We start from the raw sequence: 27,785 nt of genomic DNA, 5'->3' as shown, positions 1-27,785 counted from the left end.
CCATTATGAAAATAAAATATTGTTTGTGGTGACCAAGTTTAAGCCCAGATGTGGGGGAATAGGTTCACATGATAATGCTGTTAAAAACTTAATGTTTTCACAGCGATTAATACATTCCCAAGTATAGAAACATATTTGCTCAAATCAGTAATATCTTATCTCTTGGGGAGAAAAACATTAAACAAGTTCGCTATTTTCAGTTCAGATAATTTGGACATTCCCATTGCTTGGAAACATACAGAAACATAAAAACTTGTATCCTTGCCAATGTAAGTATAAGGAACTCTGGGAATGATTAAGAAATGAGTACAACGGTTTATCATGGACTGTAAAGGAGCAAGACCAGTTAATTTTATAGTGCAAAAACAGCACCAACACCAATCTAGAGAAAGTATAGATTGATGTCATATGAGGATGCAAAAAGAACTGAGAAAAAAATATATATTAAAATAGTATCATTCTTATGAATACCAGCTGGGCTGTTTTATGCATATGTTCTCTATAGCTGTCTTGAAAGTAGGATTTCTGTCTGCAGTACAATAAATAAAAAACGTTTCCAGGCACCTCTGCAGCATAGAGGAAAATTCTACACCAGACTGACTGAATGACAGCAATTTAAATTCAACTACCAATTTACTTTTGCAATTAAAATATTCTAATTATTACCCTCCACTTTATCCCCATTTAACATACATGCTCCTAGACATTCAGCAGTTTAGTACAGGCTCTCTTTGTACTCTCTTGAGTACGGTCTCACTGTTTGAAATCATTCTGTTCACCAAAGAAAATGATTCTTTCTCTCAAGGTATTGTTGCTATTTGGCAATTATGTTCATCAATTTGCCCATCACAGGAGCATGTATATTACACGTCAACTAGAATGGAGGAAATACACACGTGACTCTTTTCCGTTTATGGCCATTGTACAGTATACTAATGTCTTTCCCACATAATGCACTAAGTTTATCAATTTTATCCTTGAGATTTCAGTGGTAGTTCTTTTTCTGACAGCTGATTTTATATTATATCCACAGGAGTATAATTGGAAAAGATATATGTACATACTGCAGGAAGCCCTTGGGCATAGATGCCAAAATGATCTTAGATGCCTTGCAAATTTGCTGTCATTCGACTTGCTTCAAGGTAAGAAGATTTCACCTGCTACTAAGAAATAAAACTTAAATGTAATACCTACTTTATATTACAGATTTCTTAGGCCTTCTCCACCTGGAAGAAGAGGAAGGCTTGCACACTGGAGGAGGAGATTAATCTAGGAAATACTAGTCTCTAGTCTCTCTCTTCCCTCCCCAGTCCTTTTCTCTCTCTCTCTCCCTGCCTCTCCTTTCTTTCTCTTGCAACCACAAGGATAAAGGATGCAACAGGACATAACCAGAATGTCATACACACTTATAAGCCTTCAGTTATATATGCTTCCAGTCTGATATAGTGAATTCTATCCTCCTTACTGTTTCATCATACTGTATTTTTTTTCTCATTTTCTATGAAGTTGTGTGGATTTACTTGATTGAGTGACTTCTAAAGTCATGGTTTGTGGGAAAGCCATACTCAAAGGCATTAGTAAGAGGAATTTAACATAAGTAGCGGAGGTGAAATCATTTTACCCATTGGGATCAGTGTATTGGTTAAAATTGTGTTGCTATGGATAGTTTCTGTTGTAGGATAAAATAATCTTGGTTCTGCTTGCATCTCCATGTGCAGTTTGTTACTGTAACAAAGAAAACTCAGGGAAATCACCTCATTAGCATAGCTTATTTTCTGCCCAATCTTGCATGGCCTTGAACACCTCCAGGGATAGGGCATCCACAGCTTCTTTGGGCAACCTGTTCCAGTGCCTCACCACACACATTCCCAGCTCTCTCAGCCTTTCTTCATAGGAGAGGTGCTCCAGCCCTCTAAGCATCTTTGTATCCCTCCTTTGGACCCAATCTAACAGGTCCACATCCTTCTTGTGCTGGGGGCCCTAGACCTGGATGCAGCACTCTAAGTGGGGCCTTGTGAGAGGGGGACGTTCACCTCTTTAGACCTGCTGGCCACTTCTCTGTTGATGCAACCCAGGATGCAGTTGGCCTTCCTGGCTGCAAGCACACACTGCTGGCTCATGTCTAGCTCAAACCTGTTCTTGTAAGTAAATGCAGACTCAGGTTTGCTTCCATTCTTTTTAGATGGATGAACCCACATAAAGAGGAACGGGCTTTTTTATGCAGTTAGGAGTGTTAACATCTTCTGTTGGTATTGGCTGAGCTATTGGTTAAATATTTCAGATTATTTCTTAGATGGTATTCTTTTTGCTACCTATTCCCAAATGGCAATGTGTCTGGCCAGCAAAATTCAGCTTAAGTTTTGTGTAACCACATGCTTATGAAAGCATTGACAGAAAATTAAACAACTAATGTAGGTCTGTGGTTCATGCTTACAGTTATGTACTTAGCTAAGTAGTGCAATACCTCATTATTAATATTCATTTAGCGTCTTATGAATACCATATCCATTAGAGATTTGCAGTTGAAAGAACTTTACAAGGTCTTTGTTTCTTTGTAAAGGTATATGGCAAAAGTTTGGTGAGCAAATAATGTAAGTTCTAGGGTGTTTTTCTGTATAAAAATGCTAGTTGATCTTGGTTATCAAAGCTCTGAAAATATTCCTATCATCCATTTTGGTGATTTATGAAAGAAAACATAAAAGGAGAAGAGAAAGCAGAGTTTTTTGCAGTACCTTAATACTAGCAGATTATTTAGAAAAGGCATAATAAAACATAATTCTGTAATACTGAAAAAAAAGATTAAAAAAAAAAAAGAGTGATCTCTAGTGCTCTAATACATCAGTCAAACTGAGTATTACATTTCAATTTCATGCTGGCCCTGATGAGTATAGGAAAAGTACAGCAATTGCATGTTGTCTGGATCCTGGATCTGATAGTTCACATTGTATTTACATCCATAATGTTGACATTAAACAATTTCTTTACTCTTTTAGCTGCAAAGGTGGGTTATGGATAAGACTTAATTTTTTATTTTAATACAGATTCTCAGTTGAAATTTATCTGAATAGACAGCCATTGTGAAAATTATGGAAAAACATACAACCCTTCTGGGATGGGTGAATATTTGTTTACTGAACTGAGCTGTAAAAGCAATGCTCATTTTCATTTATCAGTGAATAAAATATCCAAAGAAACCAGAATTTGCCATTCACTCATTCAGTGAGGAAAAAAAAAAACACCACACAACTGCTCCAGTGGTCAAAATTCTATTCTGTAGATAGAATTCCTTTGCTACTTGATACAGTGTAAGATTTCCTTGTGAACTTGACAAGTTAGCATCTGTGTTTATCTGTGCAGTTTCATATGTGAAAAAGGGAAATACTTCTGTATCTCAAAATTTAGCTTTTCCATAAATTTATTGAAGTGGTCTTTGGAATCTTCATGGGTAACATATTTTATGGTTAAGATAAATTATTATAAAACAGTTTGAAATAAGATTTCCTTGAGATCTACTCTGAGTTGGATGTTTAAGTCTGATTGTGCTTCCTTTACTCAATGAAAAAAAAAAAAGACCTTGAAAGGGTGAATCATCTTATTTTAGAATAAATTTCTAAGCTAACAGAGAAATTACCCTCTGGAAATGTCTGGGGGAGAGAAGGATTTGGTAAATAGAACATAGGGAACCAGTTGAGACAGATATCTAACTAGATGTCTAGTTTAGTGTTCATGAAACCTACTTTTTCAAAGTAGAGATTTGACAATATTGCAGTTCTCATAACCCCTATTCTTGTCTGGGTATGTTTACTTCCTGAAAGACAGCATGCTGGGAATGAATAGTGAAGGGGTTTATTTTAATTTTTCTTTTTACTTTTACTTGTGCATTGAAGTGTGAAGTATGCAAAAGACCGCTGGAAGATTTGAAAGCAGGAGACAGCATTTGGATTTACAGACAAACTGTGCATTGTGAGCCTTGCTATTCCAAAGTTAAAGGTAAGATGCCACATATATTATATTGAACATAAGGAAAAAAGCATAAAGAACTTCATTCAAATAACTTCAAGATATTACAATGCAGCTACTGCTTTCACTTATATCTGTGTACACAAGTCTTTTCAAAGTATTTAATTCAGTAAGACTGAGTTGCTTATGATTATATACAAGCCCAGGTTCTAGAAACAATAATTATTCTGTACCTGTGAGTGAAATGTCTTCAGCTCCCTGTGCAGTCCATGGAGACACCTACAGTAAGGCAAATAAATCTTGCTCTGAAAGTCACAAGAATATATTTCAAGGGTATCCAAGAATCAGGTTGTTATTCTGAAATGAACAAGCCAGGGTTCTGAGGTATTTTCACCTAATGTAGTCATTGTGACAAAAGAAAAAAAAAAAAAAGCAGTTACAAAATCTATTAAAGCATAATGACTATGAGTGCCATTCTTTCCCATGTGAGGAGGATAGGGAGTAAACAAACATGCAACATGGTGAAGAAAGAAGCTTTTGTTTTAACTCCTCTACTCCTCTAAAAGTTGCTAGATTTTAAGTCTTCCCTGTTCATGGCAATTATTAATTTATAATACTATGTCAGTACCTCTATACCAAATAAAGACAAATGGAAAGCTAAATGAAATGTTCTGATAAACTGGTGTTCACCTCTGTACTTCTTTTGAGAGAAAATCATGTAAACTGTAATTATATCAACCATTGTGTGTTGTTAAAAAACATAATGTTATTAACCATTGCAAAATTGGATGAGAAAAATGAGTTCTACAGTTAATCAGACTAAAAAAATAAGGCATTGTGACAGTTACAAAACTGTATAAAGAAATACCAAAGTATGCATATTAAGTGTTATAAACTTATACATACTATTTCAGCAAATGACAAGATGTGAGAGACAGACTCCAGGAGATTTTCTAAAAAACAATTCATTGTCTTAAAGTTCAGTGACATTTAGAGAATGTTTATGGGCTTGGCATTTCTGATAAATCTCTTCTCTCTTGCAGAAAAATGGATCTACTAATTTTAACATAAAGAAAACAAGACAAAGAAGTTCCACTACTGTTTAGTTAAGAGTATTGGCCTGCTACTTCAAACCACTGTGGAAAATTATCAATTTTAATTTCTAGAAATAAGTACTCTAAATGCAGTCCTACTGCATTGTTCCCAAAAGAATTAATTCCAGGAGAATTTAGATGCCTTTTCATACACACGTTCCTGAAAATGAAAAAAGATATCGTTCAGTATATTCATCAGATCTGTGAAATTGCTAAACTGTATGGAAAACTAATGATAATTTATTGAAAAGTTTTGAACTGCAGAACCTACACACCCATTCTGAAGGATGTTGTATTCTCTACTGAAACCACATCTCCTCAGAAATAAGGAACTGTTATCTTTATGTAGTATGAATGGGATTAATCTCCTCTAAGATTAGCCATCTGAAAATCAACTATTCATTTTAAGCTACCGGTTTCATATTGAGTGAGGTGGGTTTTTCTCCATCCTTTGAGGACAGATATCAATCTCCAGAGTAAGATTCTTCCCAAGTAACCTAGATGATAATTTTAAGATTATTGATTTTCCAAATAATCTTTGGAAAATAGATCTCTCTTTATAAACTGCAGAGGGATGCTAGACAAAAATTATTAGGAGGGTTAAATTAGTAGTATCAAACTCCATGTTTTTAAGCTTGGTAACTATTGTATTACATTTTTTTTCTTTTTTACGTGCACACTAATAGTTGCCATGAAATTAAGGAATGCATGCTTAGTGTGACATTATGTTGTATTTATCTTTTCTACTATTTTAAGCTGCCTATCTGAACACCTGGGATGGATTAATCTCTCCTAAATTTAAACCCCTACAGTGTGGACATCTACATTTAAGTTACTTAATCTATTCTGTCTTTATAGTCATTAGAGAGAAGTAGATATTTTTAGGAAGTGATTCAGTTGGTCAGATTGCAAACACCTATTTTGTGATGAGGTTACCCATACTCTGAACATATGTTTTACATTCCATTATTTCCAAAGGAACCTGGAGTGAATAGTTCAAATTTTAGACATCTCCATTAGGCCAGATGACCTGCTTCTCTTGAGTCTACAGTGAAAACATCTTTTTTTTTTTTTCTTTTTTTTTTTTTTTTACAGTGTATATCTGTTGAAGTATAGAAACTGAAAGAAGAGTTCGTTCTTTTTTATAATACGTTTCTGCAACACTAATTTGTTATCTGCATTATTTGCCTAAAATAGTAATTATTTCAGTGGTTTACTGGAGAAACAAAGGTGTTGACTACTAGTCTCCACCTTGAGAAGATTTAGATCATGGTTATTCAAAAATGCTTTTCCTTCCTTACCTCTCAGATGAAAAGGATTTCTTAGACATGAACATGGTAGCATTAGAGTGCTTTTGGAGGCTGCTGAACCTCAGCAGAGCTTAGAAAGTCAAAAAGTGACAAAGCCATAGATTAACGCTAGTGTTGAAAAATCATTGCAGCCAAACTTCCTCTCTTTACCTTTACCTACACTACTGGAGACAGGAGCTATGGATTTATGTGTAATTTAAACCATTGGACCCTCAGCTGAATAATGATACAATCTGTCTTGCCTGGCTTAAAGCACGTTTGTACTGTTATATGAAAAAGAGACATGAAACAGTAGATAATTTGTTTTGTTATTTTTATGAAAAATTCTTATGAATTAATGGCAGTACCTTTATTAAATCTGTTATTATCAATGTTTTTTCTTGTGTGTGCTTACTGCTGATGACATACTGTAGTCAAACTACTCTCAGTATTACCCAGTGCTTCAACAGGGTAATGAGACTTGCACAACAGGTGGAGAAAATCAGTAGAAATGTTTTAATATTGGGTCACAAATTTGGTCATGTTTGGAGACCAACATTTATTGCTAAGGCTGAGTTGCAACAGAAGATGTTGGATATTCATCTAAGCCAGTACATTAGAATCCAGGATAGAGTTTGAGGGGATGTGAGAGTTTAGTTGTCTTCATTGGAGACCAGGAGAAAACTGTGGATCCAAATATCTGCTACTTAAATGCTCACTGACAGAGAAGTAGCAATACAGAAACAATACATAATAATTCTGCACTCATTAATTCATCCTTGCTGAACAGCCCTGGTAATTTTGCCTTTTTTTTTTTTTTGGTTCTTTTGTTATTTTTTATTGTATGTTGTAAGTTTCCTGAAAAGAAACACCGGTTATGTGTTGGTTTATATTTACTATATAAAAGCCTGGATAGCAGTACTCGTTAAAAAAAAATCATATTAACATCTCAATACCAATGTATCAAAACTTAATTGTTTTTTGTCCTTTTTGCATATCATTAGCATGTGGTGTTTTATTTCTCTTTGACTAATGCTTCCGTGAAACAATCCAAACGAATAGTTTGCTGGCAGCTGTTTTAATGAACGTGTTATCTTCAATAATGCATTAAATTAGACTGAAAAGCTGTATTGAGAGATAATATACTAAATTACGTGGGTTTTTGTGATTCATCAGGCACATTTTCTCAATGTGTAATGGATACTTTATTTTACAAAGATTGGGCATAGCTCTACAGGGGGAAAATCAAGCAATAGGAGAAAAGGAGTGAAATAATGCATATGATACATATTGATGCATTTAAACATGTAGATGGTATCAAAACTACTGATATTCACATGAACAAGGAATGTCACAAGTACAGGTTCACAGTAGTAATGTATTCTGTTGTATCCCTTATAGGTTCTTACAGAACACTCTGAGCATCCCCTCCCTAGTGGTGCTTGAAGCAAAGTGACAAATGTTAGTATTGTCCTCCAGTCCGTTTCCTCTTGTAATAAGCATCTCCATGAGTTTGACAAGACATGGACTCTCTTACTTTGGAAAACCTCATTAGCTTGTAAAAACCTGGTCAACAGCAGAGGATCTTTGCTTTTATTTAGTAGGTCAACTCAATATGTTTCTTCTTGGTGTGGAGATGCATGTTGTGTTGGGATAGTTTCATGTGTTCAGTTTATTTCCTCAGAACGTGTATAGGTCAGAACTATGCCCCCTCTCTTCCCCCCTTGATATTTTAACATAAGCCTATTATTTAGGATAAAAAGTATCCTCTTTCATCGTTGTTTTTGCTTTTTGATCATAAATGCTGCTCGTTGTAACTCTCTGTTACACCAGGAGACAGTTTTAGCTTCCAGTCAAGTCAGTATCAGACTACAAGGGAGAAATGTAGTCTTCTTTTCTGCTGTACCAAAACACCTTGTTTTTCTTCACAGCAGCATAACACCAGAGACACACTTCATTCCATAAGACAGTGGATAAAGACACTTAATACTTAGGTAGGTTTGATGTGCCAAAGTCTGAAATTGTTGACCAAAAATGCTCTGTATAGCTGCTTAACTGATGAATATCCTTGACGTCTTAAGGTAATTAGATATTTCCTTCTTTAATTTGAAAGGCATCAAGATGTTTTGCTCTTTGCCTTGTCTGAGCAACTCAGTTCTTATCTCCCACATCAGTAAAATTGTGACTTAGAAACATTCTGTGCATTTCAGGGAGAAGAATCTACAGATATTCTCAAAGCACATTAGGCATGTGCTGCGAAGATCAGACCCCCTCAAAAATGTCATCTTTTAAAGTCATGGAGATGGTGTTGCTCTCCTCTTTGAAAAGCTTACTGACCCAGAAAGTGGGAGGGCCAAGTTCAATTTCTCCCCCAGTGTTACCTATGTTTTAACCAGGTCGTTTAAGGGTCTGTTGTGTGAAATATAACATGTTCCAATCAGTGCAGGGTGGATTCTTATAGCCCATGGACCACAGGATAGTTGCACTGCCTGCTCACTCACTATCTGTGCACCTATTAACCCCTCAGGAATTACTATGGAATAGGAAGTATGGGAACAGTCATGGGAACAGGAGCAAAGACCACATCCTGGAACTGACAATTTTTCAGGGAGTATAGTGATAGGACAAGGGAGAATGTCTTTAAACTAAAAGAGGGTAGATTTAGATTAGATATAAGGAGGAAATTATTTACTATGAGGGTGCCGAGGCACTGGACCAGGTTGCCCAGAGAAGCTGTGGATGCCCCAACCCTGGCAGTGTTCAAGGCCAGGTTGGATGGGGCTTTGAGCAACCTGGTCTGGTGGGAAGTGTCTGTGCCCATGGCAGGGGGGTTAGAGCTAAATGATCTTTAAGGTCCCTTCCAGCCCAAACCATTCTACGATATGATTCTATGATTTTATCAATTTCTCCATGCCATCAGATTGGTCTAATTCATAATTAAAAGCAGTCTTAACGATTCTCTATTAATCTCTGTTAATGCCATGTTCACTTCTAGCAGTATTAGAGGAGTTACCTGTGCTCAGATTTGGTCAGAGCACAATAGCGAGGGAGTGGGAGTTTGGGGGTTTCATTTGATAGTACTAGAAATGTCTTCAGATGATGATCTCTTTTGAGCCTCGGCATTTTATTTGCCTTTTTAGTCTCTGAATTCTGCTGGTCAGGGACTAAATTCCCTCTGTCTGTGCAGTGCCCAGCACAGCAGTGGCCTCTGGGTGGTACTGCTGCACCTGTGTATGTGGCTCAAAAAAAACTGATTTCACCTCCCTTTGCAAGCAAGCTACTTGTAGATTTGCTATTTGTGTGGAGTTTTTATAACTGTGTCAGTTATAAATTGACAGCTACAGACTCATAGCCTGTGCCAAGACTTAAAACTGCTTGGTTTTGTCCTGTTAGATTCAATATCTGAGAATAATTGTGCCAAAAGCACTTGTCTGAGTATTGGCATTGCTGTACAGTCATCAGACATCTGTTTAGGAAGCTCAGACAGCTATTGTGGTCAAAACAACGGCAGCCAACATTCTAAAACTACCTCATCTGGAAAAAAAAAAAAAAGAAAAAGAAAACAATCATAACAATCATTTCTGAAAAGAAAATTCAATATTTTTCTGGCTTTCAAGATGTTTTTTCTAATGGAGGAAAACAATTAGTGCTAGTATTCACATGTCAAAATAGCCAAAAGAAGCAGAAGAGGGAGAAAAGATTAAGAAGAAGATGAAAACATTATGCAAAGAAGCCAGTTAAGGACAAGCAGAATCTGTGATTTTAAAACCAGGGATAAGAATTCAAAATGTAATAGTGTTGCCATAAATAATGGTGCCATTGAAATCAATAGTAAAACTTGACTGCAAGATGAATATTCTAGAAAATGTTGCTTTATCTTCATATCTTCTAGTTCCTCTAGGAAGTTTTCACATATGGAACTCTGAATTACAAAAACCCTGTCTTTAATTCAAATACTGGAATTAAGAATGTGGTACCAGCTAACCAAACTTGCAGAACTCTGACAGCCAATAATTTAAAATACTAACTACTATTTGGAAAATCTACAAAAGCATATTATTGATAATACATTTGAAAACTGCTTTTATCTGTTTACCAAAGTATCAGATAAGTAAAAGCAACAGTAAAGCTTTTTGAAGTAAAGTACCAGTTTTCACATGACAAAATTCTCTGTGGGAGCAAGCGTGTTAGTTTTGACATCTGTGGACAGCTTGGGGAAGAGAACAAGAAAGAATATTATTTTTTCTGCCTCTTCCACTGTAGTATGAGACATCCCATACACTCAGACAGAGGAGAGCACATGCTTTGAGAACTCTCTTTTTTTTTTTTTTTTTTTAATTGAGCCTTCTAAGTAGGATCAGATCTCCTCAGTAGGAACACAAATGAAACAGTGAAGCAAGGCTAGGAGGAACTTTGCTTCTTATGAAAAAATCTGAACAAACACAAGGAAAAAATCTAGCTGAGAAGGATATGCTCTAAACCACAAGTCGTATGCCCTTCATAAATCCAGTGAGAGCACTTACAAAATGCTTTTGCCACAATATTTCTTTTATTTCCAGATTGTCTCAGAAAAGTCTGATTACAAGGTGGTTCTCCTTCAGCCTTGGAGGTGTGTCTGACACTGACTGTACACCTGCTGAATGGGCCAAAATGACACAGAGTCAGTGTATTGGGCTTATGCGGCAAGGTTTGTAGGGCAAGTGGGGCAGGTTGAACGGGTGGCCTCTGTGAGCAGAGCCCAGTAGCTACCCCATGTCAGATCAGAGCCAGCTCCAAAAGGGACCTGCAGCTGGCCAGAGCCAAGTCAGCGAGCGACACTGGTTGGGCGTCTGGGAGAACAGATTTAAAGGGGGAAAAACCTGCTGCACAACAGCAGCTGGGAGAGTGAGGAGTGAGAACCAGCCCTGCAGACCCCAAAGTCAGTGCTGAAGGTCAGTAGGTGCTCCAGGCACTAGAGTAGAAGTTCCCCTGCGGCCTGTGGAGAGGCCCCTGGTGGAGCAGGCTGTCCCCCTGCAGCCCATGGGTCCCACATGGAGCAGATCTCCACGCTGCAGCCCGTGGAGGAGCCCCCGGTGGAGCAGGTGGATGTGGCCTGGAGGAGGCTGCGGCCCATGGAGAGCCCCCACAGAAGCAGGCCCCAGGCCGGAGCTGCAGCCCGTGGAGAGGAGCCCACGCAGGAGCAGGGGGCCTGGGGGGAGCTGCTGCCCGTGGGGGACCCGTGCTGGAGCAGTTTGCTCCTGATGGATGGACCCCGTGGTACGGAGCCATGTGGGAGCAGTTCTTGAAGAGCTGCTGCCTGTGGGCAGCCCCCGCAGCATCAGTTCAGGAAGGACGGCATCCCGTGGGAGGGACCCCACGTGAAGCAGGGGCAGAGAGTGACCGTGAAGGAGCGGCGGAGATGAAGCATTAGGGACTGACCGCAGCCCCCATTCCTTGTTCCCCTGCACTGCTCGAGGGGAGTAGGTATAAGAGAGTGGATGCGGATAAGGTGTTTTTAGTTTGCTTTTAGTTTCTCACCATTCTAGTATGTTATCATGAGGCAATAAATTACGTTTATCTCCCTTATGCTGAGTTTGTTTTGCCCATCAGGGTAACTAGTGACTGATCTCCCTTCCTTACTCAATCCATGAGCTTTTCTCACCATATTTTCTCCACCTGTCTTTTTGAGGAGGGGCTGTGAGCGAGCAACATGGTCATGCTGAACTGTCCATCAGTGTGAAACCATCATAGCCAGAAAGACTGATACATCACTACCGAGACCTAGGAGGAATGGCAAATGTTTTTAATGCTGGAAAATGATTTGTTGCAGGAAAGTTCTCAAGATAGTGCAAGAACAGGTTTTTGAACATGAGGGCTTTTTTTTGTTTTTTTTTTTTTTTTTCTTTTTTACTGATCCTATATGATGGGAATTAAAGAAATCACAAAAAGTAACACAGGTATTTCTGGATGTTCAGCAAAGATTTTTGCTTGAACAAAGTGAATTTGGATGAAAGTTCAGATACTTACTCTATGAAACCATTCCCCTCTCTAAGAGTTAAATACATGCACACTGTGACACAAGTAAAACCTTCCAAGCAACTGCAAACTTTCCATGCTCTTTAGACATTCTTTCAACTCTGTTATCAGTGCACTCAGATTTGCCTTCTCAACAAACATATTTAGTGCTGGACTGTTTTTTTTTTGTTGTTGTTTTTTTTTTGTGTGATACTTATTTTTTTCCTAGATATATCACATGACCACTGCTGAGCATATTGCTGTTATTTTTTTTAACGTGGTAACTTCTAAATCACTTTACAATATCATAAAGCATTCAGTCTGCTGGCCTATACTTATTAAAATTTTACAAATTGTAAAAATTACTTAGTTATCTTTATGATGAGGTTCCTAACATGGATGATAATTTTTTCCCACTTTATTGCAAAGCTGCTGAATTTCTTGAATCTGCTTCTCCAAATAACTGTAGATAGAATTAAAGATGACAGAAAATATTCTTTTTTAAAAGAGAGAAAACTAATGACCAGAATTAGTTGAACACTCTCAGTATATTCATGTCATCATGAAGTAAAACATTTTTCCTTTGTCAACAGCCACTTTTCCCTGCAGACAAATCAAGCTGAAGTCAGGCAAAATGTGAGCTGTGGATTTTTAGCAATTTGGAGTGTTATAGTTTTGTATGGGATAGGGTTAATTTTCTTCACAGGGGCTTTGTATGATGCTTTGTTTTGGATTTAGGGTAAGAACTATGCTGATAACACACTGATGGTTTAGTTGTTGCAGAGCAGTGGTTTCACAGAGCCAAGGGCTTTCCAGCTTCTCACACTGCACAGCTAGCAGGGAGGCTGGGGGTGCACTAGGAGCTGGGAGAGGACACAGCCAGGACAGCTGGCCCAGGCTGGCCAAAGGGATGTCTCATACCATATAACATCAGGGATGTAGGGTAGAGGAAGAAGGAGGGGACATGATGGCGTTTATCTTCCCAAGAAACCATTACGCATGCTGAGCCCTGCTCTCCTGGAATTGGCCTGCTGATGGAAAGTAGCGAATGAATTCCTTGTTCTGCTTTGCTTGGGTGCACAGCTTTTGCTTTACCCAGTAAACTGTCTTTATCTCAACCGATGAGTTCTCACACTTTTACCTTTCTGACTCTCTCCCCCATCCCATCTGGGGAGAGTGAGACAGTGGCTGTGTGGTGCTCAGCTGCCTGCTGGGGCTAATCCACAAGCTGTGAGCTGTATTTCTGTCGTTCTTGGTGAAAACTCATAAGAGAGAAACAAGCTATCCTGATTCAGGCTGATGCTTTATGAAGGGAAGGGAAGGGAAGGGAAGGGAAGGGAAGGGAAGGGAAGGGAAGGGAAGGGAAGGGAAGGGAAGGGAAGGGAAGGGAAGGGAAGGGAAGGGAAGGGAAGGGAAGGGAAGGGAAGGGAAGGGAAGGGAAGGGAAGGGAAGGGAAGGGAAGGGAAGTTTATTGCACAGGCAATATTTTAGGTATCATAAATACGGGTTTCCTGGAGAAACTGGAGCTCACGGAAAATGAAGCAATTTTGAACTTTATTCTATAGAAAATTCATGCTAATAGTGACTGCAATGTACTTTAAATTTAATATTAATTTAATAAGGAAAAGGCCAGAAAGAATTATAGTAGTTTAAAAAAGGAAATTCTATAAAAATGATAAAGTCAATTAGCAGGAAATGGAAAGTAAGAACTAAGAAGGCAAAATGTTCTCAAGAGACATTGAAGAAGAAGGTTCCACACTGTAAGTCCAGGAAAATGTTTATCTACTCAAGAACTTTAGAACAAATCTGTAAGTCTAGCTATAACAAATATCTAGGACCAGACAGTACCCATGCAAAAATTCTCCAGCGGCTCAAATGTCCCACTGTTGAACTTCTCATGGGCATTTAACCTATCACTCAAAGCATGCCTGGTGTCAAATGAATTGGAAGTATCAGCTGTGACATCAGACATGAATAAATACGAAAGCTGCTCTGGGGAGCTACATTGCAGTTAGTCTGACTTTTGTATCAAGCCGATTTGTACAAGTTTTAATAAATAATGGAACACACAGGCATCTGGATATGTATAGTACATAGGAGGAGATTCTGTGTAGCTTTTTCAAGGCAAGGTATGCTTATGAATACATGAATGTATCTGAAGGCATCAATATGTTTTTGGTTAAGCCGGCTTCTTTAAGTGAATATATTGGGATTTACAAGCAAATTTTCATAGTTGTTCCCTAAGCTGTCATGATATAAGAAAACAAGGAATGTTAATCAAAAGGAAATAATGGGCTGAAAAATTCAGTTTTTTATTATGGGGGGAGACAGGAAACAATGGAAAGTTCAGCCTGGCTTCTGTGGGGGCAAGATAATAAATTAGGTAAAAAAAAGATAAATAAATTAGGGCTTGTCAGCTTGGAATAGAAGTAACTGAGTTTTATAAGTCATGAATGACAAAAGAGAAGCTGAATAGAGAATGATTAATCATTCCGTCTTAGAAAAACAGAACTAAGGGACACCCAATTAAATTAAAAGGCAGCAGATTTAAAGCAGATAATAGGAAGTAGCTTTTCTTACAATGCATAATTAAATTGCAGTGCTAATTGCCACAGGGTGTTGTGGAGTACTAATGCATAAATGGTTTGAAAATGGGGTTCAACAAATGTAATATTATTACACATTGGTGGCTATAAAAAAATAAATGATCCAGATGTCCCAGTCCACCAACTACTAAAAGCTGGAGAGAATCCCTCACTATTTTTCTTGTTTCTGATATGTTTTTCCCTAAGGAGTTGTTATCAGTCTTTGTTACTGGGTTAGATGGACTTCTGCTGGTACTTTAGTGGCTCTATTTTTATAAAGCTACTTTCATAATCGTTTTTTCGGACTGGAACTGCACTTTAAAAATCTCACCAGACTTGGAGGTTACCATCCGTGCTCTGACCTTATTGTAACACGTCTTTTGTGTAGCCCAGACTGGATTACTGCAATTAATTCTTTACTGGCTTGCCTGAAAGGCAGGTCCAGCCTGCAGCTATTATAGAATAAAGCAACAGGCTTATTATCAGAGAAGAGCAGATGGGATTTGTAGACTTCCTGCTTCTTTGTTCTCTACATTGGGAGTCTATCAGCAACTACACCAATTCAGAAATTTCTGCTATAGCAGGCCATGTAAGTAGTCAAAATCAGCCCCTTCTCTGCCACCCCAATTTCTCAGGTTCAGGAAAGACAGGTTTCATGGGCATGCTCACATGTTTGGGCGTGGTGTTAAAACACATTTTATCGATAACTTTATAAAAAGGGATGGAACCATAAAGGCTTTATTATGCTTTGTAAAGAGCTTATGGGTTCACTAACTCGTCACCTAGTGTCGGGACACTGAATGGAGCTTGTTAACATTTTTTTTAGTAATGACAAATATTGTCAATATATATGTATTTTTTTAAACAGTTAGGTAAAAATATTTTAATGATGTTCAAACCATCTTTGCAGAAGACTAGTAAGCCAACATGAAGACCATGAGACAGTGTGTTTATGAGCACCCTTGGGTGAAGATGTTAGTGAAATTCTACATACATTTGAAATACAGCAACAAAAGCAGCACAGTGAAATAGATTTTTACTCTTTAGTAAATCCAGCCATCCAGGAAATACCTGGAAAACAAAACAAAACAAGACAAAACACAGAGTGTCTCATGTTGATTATTAGCACAGCAATTGAAGAGTACACAAGTTTAAGCTCTTTTGCCAGATGGAGATTAGGTTCAAAGCAGTCCTACTCAAAGAAGAGCCAACCTCCTGGCCTGTTTTCTGGGGGATGAGATGTAGTGAACCTAATCCCACCTGTGATCAATTTGGCTGAACTCCCTTAAAAAGTTCTTGTACCCATGCTAAGGCACTATGCTCGGTCCTAAGCTCTTTCTCCTCTGGAAGTCTGCCTGAAGAAGCGTCTGCATGCAACATTTGTGTAGGCAGCACAAACAGAAGAAGGTAGCTGAAGATCTGCAACTACTTTTACTCATAACTGGGGACAAGCATTTCCATGGTGACTCTTAAAGTCCTGTGCCGTGGTGCTACATACTGTAGCTCATCTCCAGATTTGTGTCCTGATTTGCCTCCAAACTGGTGCGTCCATTAGACTTGTTGTCAATGAAGGGCCCTGACCACACCGCCATGTTCCTGCTCTGGCAGTTGGAGGACAATGTGACTGCTAGTATGCCTGGGACATTGGTTTTATGCTCTTCAGTGCAAACCTAGCTGGCAAAGTGATCAAAATACTGTTTCCAGATCCATAATTAATACTTTCCTTGAGGCTAAGCCTGTGCTAACAACATGAAAAAACACCATATAGGTAAAAGGTGAAACAATCGGATACCTGTTTCCTGGGTTTTGTTGGTCTAACTTTGTCCAGCTAAAAGAGAAAAAAATAATTCCTCCACTTTGAATTTCTTTTGAGTATTTCCTCTGCCTGATTGTATCACAGGCACTGACATTACCAGAAACTTGGCTTTTTTCTTGTTGTATATTACTGATGTCCTATAAACTCTATATGGTATATGCTGCTAATTATCACTTTACAATCTTAATGGATTAGCATATGTATTTCCAAGAATTAGCACTAGTACCATTATTAGCGATAACGACCTGAGAGATATGCCTGTTGCCTGGGGCTAAACATGTAGAAGCTCAATTCTTCTTTTCCTTGGGGGAATAAAGAGTATGGCTATCTGTAGTAGTGGAAACTGGATTAGGTTACTCACTCTGATGATGCGTGGCAGAATTGGGGCCAGGAGTTTTTTACATTCTCAACATTTTTCTACTTCTCTCTTCCAAATGGACAGAAGAGACCAAATGAAAATTTTGGATTAAGCGCTGTCTGATTGCAGTCTGTTTCACTGGGGGCTATATGTATTCTCTTCAGTGTTAAAAGTTGTATTATCTGGAAGTCAGTGCTTTGTTTCCTGCTCTGGCTTCCTTTCCAGCCATTCTCGTAGTACTAGCTGTTATTACTTACATTGTAAGAGTGCTTAAGAGATTACCGAATAATAGTGGCATATTCCCATCCATGTGCAGAAAAAGGACTCTTTTTCAAAGAGCATAAACAAAAGAGGGGAAACTTGGACAGGCTGGATGATTTCCAAGTTTACTTATGACTTGGACAGAGAATCAAAGCAAAGCCTGTCCCTCCTTAAAACCTGAGATAGGGTAGGGACACTGACAGCAGTGCTGGCTGCTGTTGCTGCTACTCTGTCCAAAGCTGGTGCTGAGCAGTTGGGTGGCAATGAACTGATCCAGACATCTATCAGTGGTGGCTGGCCTGGCAATCCACGTGTTTCCTGGAGTTTTGGTCTGTATTTCGTGTCGGAGCTGTAAGAAACCCAGGAGGCTGTCCCCTGTAAGTGTAAATCAACCCAACGAGGGCCAGACCTGGGTGTGTAATGGCTGAGCTGCGTGACACTGAATCAGACGGGATGCAAAGGGAGGTTTCTTTCAGCTGAAGTACAATAAAAAATAGCAGATTGATATGCTTATGTGGACTATGTTAAAGGGAATCCTTTCAACATGTTTTTTTTTTTTTTTCATCCAGGGGTTCTCCTACCCATCACCAATTTCCCCATATAGTTTTTTAGTATGCATTGTCCGGTTTTCTTGTTTCATCACCAGTGCATCTCCCGAACCCATAACCCCCATTCAGCACGTCTTGAAGCCACCAACTGGCATTTTTGGCTGCATCGGGGGCCCGACACGACCCCTGGCTGTGACCTCCATTCCCACCCCGCTTCAGGCCGCACAGTGACAGCCCCGCCACCACCGGATTCACGGGGAGGGGTCAGCATCCTTGGGCCGGACCCGAGCCGGGGAGGAGAGCGGGGTTCCGGGCGCCTCTTTGTTCCATCGCCGGGCGGCTGCCGGGGCGGGAGGGGACCCCACTCGGGGGAGGGGACCCCACCCGTGGGAGGGGAGGGGAAGAAGGGAGGGGAGGAGAAGGAGGGGAGGAGAGAAGGAGGGGAGGAGAAAGAAGGGAGGGGAGGGGACCCCACCCGCATCCCGCTCGCCGCGCACAGCGCAGCGCAGGGCCCCGGGCGCGGTGCTCCCGGTGCTCCCGGAGCCCCCGGAGCCCCCCCGGAGCCCCCACCCCAGCCGCGGTGCCGGGCGCTGCCCCCCGGCGGCTTGGCGGAGCAGGTAGGGAGGATGGAGGCCGCCTTGCTGAAGCCGGCGATGATGGCGGAGGTGAAGGGGAGCGGCTCCGGCCCGGCCGTCAGCGCCGAGCTGGAGGTGAAGAAGCTGCAGGAGCTGGTGAGGAAGCTAGAGAAGCAAAACGAGCAGCTCCGCAGCCGAGCCGCAGCCGCCGCCGCCACCCCCGGCCCGCACCTGCTGCTGGCCCCCGGGGGGCTGCGCCCCTCCAGCCCCCCCGTGCCGCCCTGCGTGCCCAGCCCGGCGCCCCCCGCTGCTGTGCAGGAGCCCCTCGCCTATTTCAAGCCCTCTCCCGGCGGCGGGGGGCAAGAAGTAGGCGCCCCGGGGGCTGCCACGGTGCTGGACGAGGTGGCGGTGCTGGAGCTGGAGGATGGATGCTGCGGGCAGGACGAGGATACGTGGTACGTGCGGCTCGCCCCGCGGCACGGCTCGGCTTGGCACGGCTCTGTGCCCACCCTCCGGGCACGGCTGGTGGTGCTCCCGGCACGGGTGGGGGGCAGCGGGTGCGGGGCGGCACGGAGGGGTCGCTGCCACCCGGGTCTGCGCATCTTTAACCCCTGGGGATGCGGGGATCGCCTGGTTTTGGGTCTCAGCCCGGTTTCGGGCTCCGGTTTACATAAGGAATGGAAATTGGGAGGTCCGTTATCAGGGCAGCGCTGCCTCCCCGTCCTACAGCCCCGGCCCGATTGTCGCGGATCTTCAGGGAGCTGGGAGGGCTTTTGTCTTTTAAGCATTGATCTAAGGGCTTGTTTGTGCATCTCGTGTAGCTGCAGGACACATGGCGGTGTGCTAGTGCGTTAGTGCCCAGAATGATGCAGAAACGAACGGCAAATAACAAAGCCGAAAATAAAATTTCATAGATTTCATAAATTCATACAATATCCGGGTTGGAAGGGACTCGCAGGGATCATCGAGTCCAACTCCTGCGTCCCTAAAGGACCACTCAAAAAATCAGACCATGTGTCTGATTGTCCAAACGCTCTCAGACACTCCGACCTAGAGGAATGATTCCTTGAAAACAAGCGGAAGAGGTCATTACAGACTAAAGATATCAATGCATTTAAAAGTCTGGCGCCTCAAAACTCGCCTCAGCAAAGCATGCAGACATCTTAGGAGCTATCCACATCCTGCGGAATTACTATGGAAATCATGCTACGTAACCATGTTAAGCATAATTGATGCCCGATTGCGTTAAAGTGTCAGTAATAAAATGTGTATTATCCATATTCAAATACCTGTTTAAGTGTCTATCAACACCTCAAGATAGCTTTTAGAATGGTTACAGTATTTAAATAGAGCGGAAGTTTATGTCAGCTTAGAATAAAATACAGTGTAATGCATCTGAGATGCATATAAACATCCTTATTTTGGTAGCAGAGAAAGGGTTTAATAATTAGTCCAAACACCATAAATATTTCTTGAATGTTGGTTATGTGTACTTCACAGTATGAAATAATGCTGTGCCTCAGTTTTTGAAAATTACTTTTTCCAATTAAGAGTCATCCAAAAATTGAATAGAAATCTCTCAGTGCTGCTTCATTGTGTGCACTATTGGTTGTGCAGGGCTGTTTGGGATTTTTGGACCTGTCTTGAATCTGAGTATCTGAATGCTCACCTCAGTCCTGTAACCCATCGCTTATGACAAATGAGCAGGAATGATTAAACTTTCCTTCACACTGAGTGCTGTAGAATGTCAAATTTGTGTGACCCCGTCCTGTTAAGCAAAATGTTGTTCCCACTTATTTATGTTTCAGGGCTGTACAAAGTCAGCATTATTTTATGTGCCTCAACATAGTGATGATCTTGATTGAGGTCCTATTTGATCTGCACCCTGGAAGCAATCCTAAATGCTTCCCTGAAGTCAAAAGTTATCAACATGTCATAGATGTATGTGTCTGTGGGAAGAATTAGATAACTTACTTATTCTGCTAAGAGTGAGTTGTTTTAGCTGCTCAGCATTTTTTTGTTCAAGGCTGAATCTCCATCATTGTCCATTAATGGTCAGCTGTGTGATGTCAGCTGTTTGGGGGTTTTTGTAATATAAGTCTTCAAAGCAAACTGATATCTGGAAAGCCAGAGACCACTGTGTATCCTAGTTGTTGATTTACTAATTTTAGACCTCTTGTGTTTTTTTAATTGCAGTTACAAAAACTAGGACTAGCATCATTGCAGACAAGTCAAAACTTCTTTTTGATTTTCAGCTTTTTACACGTCTGATCATTGAGACTTCATCAGTCAGATGTTTAGCTTTTGAAACACTTCCTCAAGTTAGCAGGAGAGCTCAAAGCTTTTTTTTGTCTTTTTTTTTTTTTTTTTCAGGATAATTTTTTAAATGTGTAGCCAAGCACTGCAAGGAAGCAAGGGGAAATGAGTCCTCTCCTCAGAGAAATTCAGCAGTTGAACTCTGCTGAGATTGCCAAAGGAGATACTGATTGCAGAGAGATTTATTCATTGTGAGCTGGACAGGGAGTGCTGATTCACTTCACAGAAATAAGACACTGAACAGACATGGGAGAAGAGTTACGCTCAGGGTTGGGTAGCTGTTGAACCAAAACCCTAAAGGTAAAAGCCTGAAAGTGTGCACCGAAGGAGCCCAATCCCTTTGTTGTTGTTGTTGTCTTGCCTTTTTCACCCCCTATTTGGATGCCAAATTCCTTTGCAGTCTGTGGAGTGTTTTGGTGCCAAAAATCTAAGACTGTCTGCAGTCACATTGATCAGAAGTGGTAAGGCCAAGGAGTTGAAAGCTGTCTTTGGTGGCTAATAATAGTTTACATCCTGGGAGATTTGTGTTCTCCCAGGTGAGCTGATGCACTAATCTACGAAGACAGCAGCAGCAGCTCAGATCCCAGCTTCAAGAATTTACCCATGCAATCTGCTTTGATACCTGGCTTCCTAATGTGCTTGACCATCTGATTAGTTGCCTGCTGTAGTCTGAGAATAACACATATGTACTAGTTCTTGCATAGTTTTTTTTTTTTTTTTTCCCTACAGGAATTGAATATCAAAATGAGGTTTTCATTGTTTCTCAATGGATGTTTTCTAATCTTAAAAAAATTGACTGCTGTACAAGTAGGAGAAGATAGTGTGTATAAAAATTACATTATAATCAGCATCCTGACAAGTTGATTAAATCGTAGGTAAAAGCGTGAAGTGGGTAACAATGAAATTGTGATTCGAATGTAAAATCAAATGCTGAAATTATCTAATCTCCAGTAAAGATAAATATAGAAGGAAAAAATGGTAGCTTCTTTGGTGTGTAAGAGCACCTAATGCATTTGAACTTTGGGCTGTGCTGAAATTCTGATGGTGGTAATAACGTGTTGCAAGATTTTTAGAAGAAGTCTAATAGAACCTAGATTTGAAGTTCTGGACCTGTAGAGTTTTTATTTTGTCACCTAGTTTTCTGAGGATGCAAGAAAACGAGTTTAAAGTTTTATTTTGAAATGTGTTTTGTTATTAGTGTATTGCAGATTTGCACGGTTATAAATTATTAGAGAGCGGGAAACTGAGAATACAAAGGTAAACTTTTAAGTATTGCATATCTTGCTGACATTTGTGTGTATTTTGGTTAAGGTTGTATGTCTTGCCTACCAAGACTCTTACCCTTCAAGAGAAATCACTGAGTCCTCTGCAGTGGTGCAGACGTGTTCTGGATCATCCAAGTCCTGAGATAGAGGCTGCAAAACGTTCCCTATGCTTTAGATTGGAGCAAGGTAATCTTATTCTTTGAATTTCTCTGCTAGTAATTTGACATTTTTGGCCTAGCATTTGACTAGTGTTCAGTGTTCAGCAAGCTCCAGAAGTGGCCAACATGCAGTTTTTCCTGTGTACACAAGTATTCCTCCACTCCATGGATGCTAACAATTGTTAATTTATTTATTTATTTATTTATTTTTTCTGGTGATGTAGGTTTAAAAGTATTCTCCTTCTTATTCTTTTCTTCTGCTGCATAACTCCCACTTTTTATATTTGATATTTTTCATATGTTTCTTAAAATAGGAATTATTGGATCTCTTTGCAAGAAAAATTTGATGCTAACTTTACTATTGGTCTGGCATTGGGATTTGAAAAACAGTGCTTTTGGTTTTATGCAAAACCAAAATTATCAAGATGCAATACATTTTTAAGTGCATTTTTATCCACATCTAATGAAATTATCAGGACTTTGTTAAATATAGGACAGACAAAGAGAATCTATAACTTGATTGCTTGCACTGCTTTGTTGAGCTCTTGGTAGACTTGAGTATTGGGATAAATCAGATTGCTGTTCAGTGCCAGTGAACTTAGTTGTATCTCAGTGTGCTGAATTTTGTTCTAAATAAGTATCAGCCACCATTATTTTTACTCTTTTATCATCTAGAGTTCTCTTAACCTTGTAATAAGAGTTGTTGAAGAAAGTGATTAAGATAGGAACTATCTTAAGGTTTATAAGTCACTAGGAAAGAAAATACAAATGAACAATATAGGAAGATGATAGGAGAAGGAAATAAAGCCAATGGCAATATGAGTACATGGTTGTATAAGTCAGCTACAGCCCTTGTTAAAAGAGATTGAGTAGGTACCTTTATGCTTTGGAGGATAAAGGAAGTTGTGGTTAGTCTTATCCAAAAACAGGCATTTAACTGAACCAGTCTCTGAAGGTATCTGCCTCTTGCTTTGACTATGAAAGACCCCACAACACTTACTGTGCTAGCAATATGCAGTTGAGTTCATTTGCCTATAGTTAGGTAGGTGAAACTGAGGTCCACATGTTGGTAATCATCCCACCTAACTTTAGGGTGGAATTGGCTCCTGATTCAGACCACTGAGATCATGTGTTTGCAGTGTGAACTGGATGCCCATGCTTGCAATCAGTGCAAGTCTTGTCCAGAGTCAGAAGAAGCTGGGGAGCTGCTCAAGGGATATGGTGTAGGTGTTGGCCCGAGGATGAAAGCAGTGGCTCTCTTGAGTCCATTGATGATAATGGGTGCTTGGCACCCACTTGAAGATACATCTTTGTCATGTAGGGTGTCCCAGTCTGGAGCTGAATCCCAGTGTAGAGTCTACTTTCAGACTGCCTCCTGTAGGCATTTAGCACCATTCAAGATGCCCTCTGTTGCCTCTGGATGACTCAGGAAGGATACAGACTTTCCATAGGTCCTGTGCCTTTTCTGCTGCTCCTTTGGCCTCCCAAGGGCATCTTGATCCGGGCCTGTGCATCTAAGTACAGGCAACTGAATCAAATCCGTACTGTGAAGGTAGAAACAATACAGAGGAATGCATGACCTGTTTTTCCCTTTCAAGGTATTAATTTAAATTTAATAGACAATAAAGGCATTAGAAAGGCAATTTTATTGTTTGGAATTTAAATCACTCTATGGTTATCAGTATAATTTCTATGTAGAAGTCACAGTGAGTGACATTTGTCCCATAGACATATTGACCATGGGTCACTTGGATCTGTTATGTTTTAGTCATTGTTGTGGCATCATGAATTTCCTGGACTTTGCAGAAAGTTTCTCAGAAATTATATGCCTTGTGTAAAGCCCATTATGGGAGCAGTATGTTCAAGGAGGGAATGGACTCATGTTTCTACTGCAGCAATTCTATGGTAAAATTGTTTTAACTAATATTGAATTAATATTAAACTGAGAGCAGGAGAGGGTCTCTTTGTCAGGTAGTATAGTGATAGGACAAGGAGTAATGGTTTTAAACCAAAAAAGGACAGATTTAAGTTAGATATTAAGAAGACATTTTTTAGTATGAGAGTGGTGAAGCACTGGAACAGGTTGCCCAGAGAAGCTGGGGATACCCCATCCCTGGAAGTGTTCAAGGCCAGGCTGGATGGGGCTTTGAGCAACCTGGTCTGGTGGAAGGTGTCCCTGCCCATGGCAGGGTGTTGTAGCCAGGTGAGCTTTAAGGTCCCTTCTAAACCAAGCCATTTTGTGATTCTATGATTCTATGATTCTAATAGTTCAGTTATTATTGCTTGTACCTTTATAAATAGTGTGGGTTAAGAAAACATCATCTTTCTTACTCTAACATTGTAGAAGTTGGTTTCACATTATTTATTTCTTTTCCGGTTTTGAAACCAAATATGAGATTGCTGTAAGAATCTATTAATTCAATTTTAAAGTACAACAAACTTTCTGCAATCTGACCTTCCTGTTCTTTTATTTTGCTGTCCACTCAGTCAGTAAGCATATATGTATAAATATGTACATGTAATTTTATTCTATTTTTAACAAGTGACTCAATAAGAATGGCATTCTTATTTTCTGGTACTAAAGTTTCAAACTTTATACTTGTGAGTTGAGCAGTGTTTTCTCCCTTTAGCTATATGCCCTGGAAGGGTATTTTAGAGGGATTTTGAAATCTAGTCATGCCTCTTCTGTTTGGCACAGTCAATAGTAACACTGACGTACGTGAGAAATATTAAACATGTAGTAAAAAAACATTTATAATGTACTAGTCTGTGCTTCCTGAGATGTTTTATAGGTAGAATTTGATTAGTAATTTTGTCCATGATGCATCAGCAAAAAATTAATCCAGTTTAGATTCTCATAGCTCTTTAAGCACTATAGTGCACACAGAAATAAAAAGCAGTAAAAATTGATTTTTGTCTGCAAGGTCAGCATATCTGAATGGCTACACGCAGAGAGCTGTGAACCAAAAAAGGTAAAAATTTTATGAGGCTGTTTTTCTGGGTTTTAACTAATTCATGTTCTCTACTTGCAACTTGTAAATCTGTGCTCATTTATTCCCGCTCATGTAAGTTTTCCTTATTGCATTACATTCTGATCTTCATATAAATATTAATTTGTTTTGTGAACTATCCCAAATTAGGATATCTCATAACAAGCCTAAAGGTCTTGTGAGAGACTTATGTCAAAGCAATCCTAGGTGATAAAATAATAAAAACTACTTGATTTTTCAGGCTCAAGAGTCACTTAAATCATGCTAGTTTACATTTCACCTTGCTGTGCTTACCAGCCTGTTTCTTTTCTAGTGAAAAAAAAGTGTTTTATGTGTTTCATGGTGGAAATAAGATTTCATCTTGGAATAAATCTTTAGGGGCATGAGTACGGTGGTAGTATCCTGCAGGTGGTTCTTCTGTGAAGCACTGTGACAAGCTTCTCATCATTCCTCTAGTCTACCAATAAGTAATTAAAGCTTATATCTAGTTTATAATGAACTAGGCTTATTGCAAGCCCTACTTCTGTGGACTGAGCATGCTAGCTCTAAGGAGGATGAAAGTTAAATGTAACCTCATATGATAAGATCTTTGCTTGGAATTTTTCCTGTTTTCCATGAGCAATTTGTGATGAGGTATTGTTATTTTATTTTTTTCTTTATGGCCTGACCTGGATCCCTTCTTTCTTTTTAGCCTTCTTCATTCATCTTTTCTTTGAAACTTTTCTGGTTTGTTTTGTTTACTGCAGCTCTCTGTGCAAAATCAATTCCCTGTCCCTTAGTTTTTAGTATTGCTTTTTATCTTACTTCCTGAGATTCATTCACATCAGCAGGATCACATAACAGTCTTAAAGCTGTGGTGGAGCTTCTATATTTTCTTTGTAATACTTGGAGATGTTGGGAGATGTCAGTGTTAAGTCCAGTGAGAAGAGAGATGTGGTATGTAAACTTCCTAGATGCTGCAGGTTAGTATAACTCCTCTGAAATCAATGAAATGATGTTGATTTACACCCTGGCTGAAACTACACTATGTAGCTTTGCTTCTATAAACTGCTGTGGAGCAGCCGGATGGATAAACTGAGGAGTTAAGAGGCTTAGCAAGGAGTCAGTCAGTAGGAGCTCAGCTTTTATTCAGAGCTTCAAAGCATATCTCATCCATTTCAGCCTGCCAGACAGAAAACCGTTCTTCCTTGGAGAATATGAAATACTGGTTAGATTCAGAGTTTGTCTTAGACGAATTTTCATTCAGAAATGCTTCTTCAGATGTTTCAAAAGAGTAGGCAACAGAAGTCTGTAGGTTTTGCAATTGGCTGCATTAATTTATAGCCTTAAGATTAAACTATTCTTCGTTTAATAAAGTAAATAACATACTTCAAGATGGATGCCATAATGTTGTCCATGGATATGGTATGTTGTAAAACAGATCCACTGTCAGTTCTCCCATTGTTTATGATTTCACAAAACCCAAGAATCTCATCAGTGAAATTTTAGCCTTTATTGTGCTGGATCCCAACGTCATGTCAATTAAGTTTGATGTCCAAACAAATAACAAACATGCAAGAAAAATGGGGTGGAGTGGAGGTGGGGGAATATGTAATTCAGCAGAACTATATTCTCTTTACCTGTAAAAAAAATCTTAGCTGATAGGGCCCCAGAGGGAATGTTTCACCTGGGTGAGAAACTTTGTGCTTACACAGAACTGGTCCATGTTCTGTCCTGTTCACCTAATTCTCTTTCCCCTTCCCAGGGGCTCATCTTGAAGTCATTTAGTTTGACATCTTTAAGGTATAAAATACATTTCATAGCTACTGAAAATTGCAGTCATAAGGAACTTTTACACTGTGGTCTGTTAACAGCAGAAGCAAACAAGAGATGCTATAAATGGAAGAAAGCTTATATTGTGTATCCTTGAGCTGAATCCAGCAGTGGTTTTGAACTGCAAGGTTTTATTGTTTATTTGATGTGCGTTGATGCATCACACATGTATGTTATGGCATTCAGGACTGGATTAAGAAGATCTAATACAGCTTTCTTGTCCTTATTTTTCACGTGTAATGGAGATTAAAATTTTACATAAAATGGTTTTGGGGTAGCAAATAATAATGTCCTGAAGCTTGCAAACGATAGGATTGTTGTTTCCATCATAAATAATACAATTTCTAATGCTCTAGAAGGAATGAAAGAACTGGCAAGACTGATTCAGTTTCTCTCTGTATGCGATTCTGATAACAAAAGGTGCTGGGTATCTGTAATTCCTGTCAGCATCTGAGTACTTTTTGGGAGATACAATATTGACCAGGAAAAGATGTATAGCTGTCTTTCCCCACAATGAAAGTTTAGTGCTCAGAGCACACATATACATTTGTAAGAATTATTTCCTGTTAGATTTCATTTATTTGAAATAACCCCTTGTAACACCTACATAATTCTAAGCAGTTCTTAGAGATTTTGCAAGTGCTGCTGTCACTGGATTTTCTAACACAGCTGCTGAAGATGGTTTGTATATTTCAATTGCAAAAAATTCATTTTTGATATTCTACTTGGAAGCATGTGCTTGCATTTCAAATAGAATATTTCTC

The 27,785-nt window shown here is 39.6% G+C and overlaps 2 protein-coding genes across 39 annotated transcripts in view; both read left to right on the top strand.

Annotated features, from left to right (window-relative positions):
* SCEL (sciellin) overlaps positions 1-13,294 on the top strand; it is an 81,884-nt gene extending 68,590 nt beyond the window's left edge. For 18 of the 37 annotated variants that reach the window (XM_050711243.1, XM_035561268.2, XM_035561264.2 and 15 more), the window contains 3 exons: positions 1,034-1,142; positions 3,888-3,990; positions 5,004-6,735. In XM_050711243.1, the coding sequence (XP_050567200.1) occupies positions 1,034-1,142; positions 3,888-3,990; positions 5,004-5,020 (229 nt within the window). In that variant the 3' untranslated portion in view covers positions 5,021-6,735. Of the gene's footprint in view, positions 1-1,033; positions 1,143-3,887; positions 3,991-5,003; positions 6,736-12,011 lie in introns of those variants that run through there. The other 19 variants (XM_050711166.1, XM_035561245.2, XM_035561239.2 and 16 more) reach the window with 7 other exon arrangements.
* Positions 13,295-18,531: 5,237 nt separating this feature from the next.
* The window catches only part of SLAIN1 (SLAIN motif family member 1), a 51,686-nt gene continuing 42,432 nt past the window's right edge, over positions 18,532-27,785 (top strand). The window contains exons 1-2 of one of the 2 annotated variants that reach the window (XM_035561286.1): positions 18,532-18,935; positions 22,108-22,247. In XM_035561286.1, the coding sequence (XP_035417179.1) occupies positions 18,532-18,935; positions 22,108-22,247 (544 nt within the window). Of the gene's footprint in view, positions 18,936-20,989; positions 21,097-22,107; positions 22,248-27,785 lie in introns of those variants that run through there. The other variant, XM_035561287.1, reaches the window with a different exon arrangement.

Source organism: Cygnus atratus, chromosome 1 (assembly GCF_013377495.2).
Source record: "Cygnus atratus isolate AKBS03 ecotype Queensland, Australia chromosome 1, CAtr_DNAZoo_HiC_assembly, whole genome shotgun sequence".
Taxonomy (NCBI): domain Eukaryota; kingdom Metazoa; phylum Chordata; class Aves; order Anseriformes; family Anatidae; genus Cygnus; species Cygnus atratus.
This window is presented reverse-complemented; position numbering and strand designations above follow the sequence as displayed.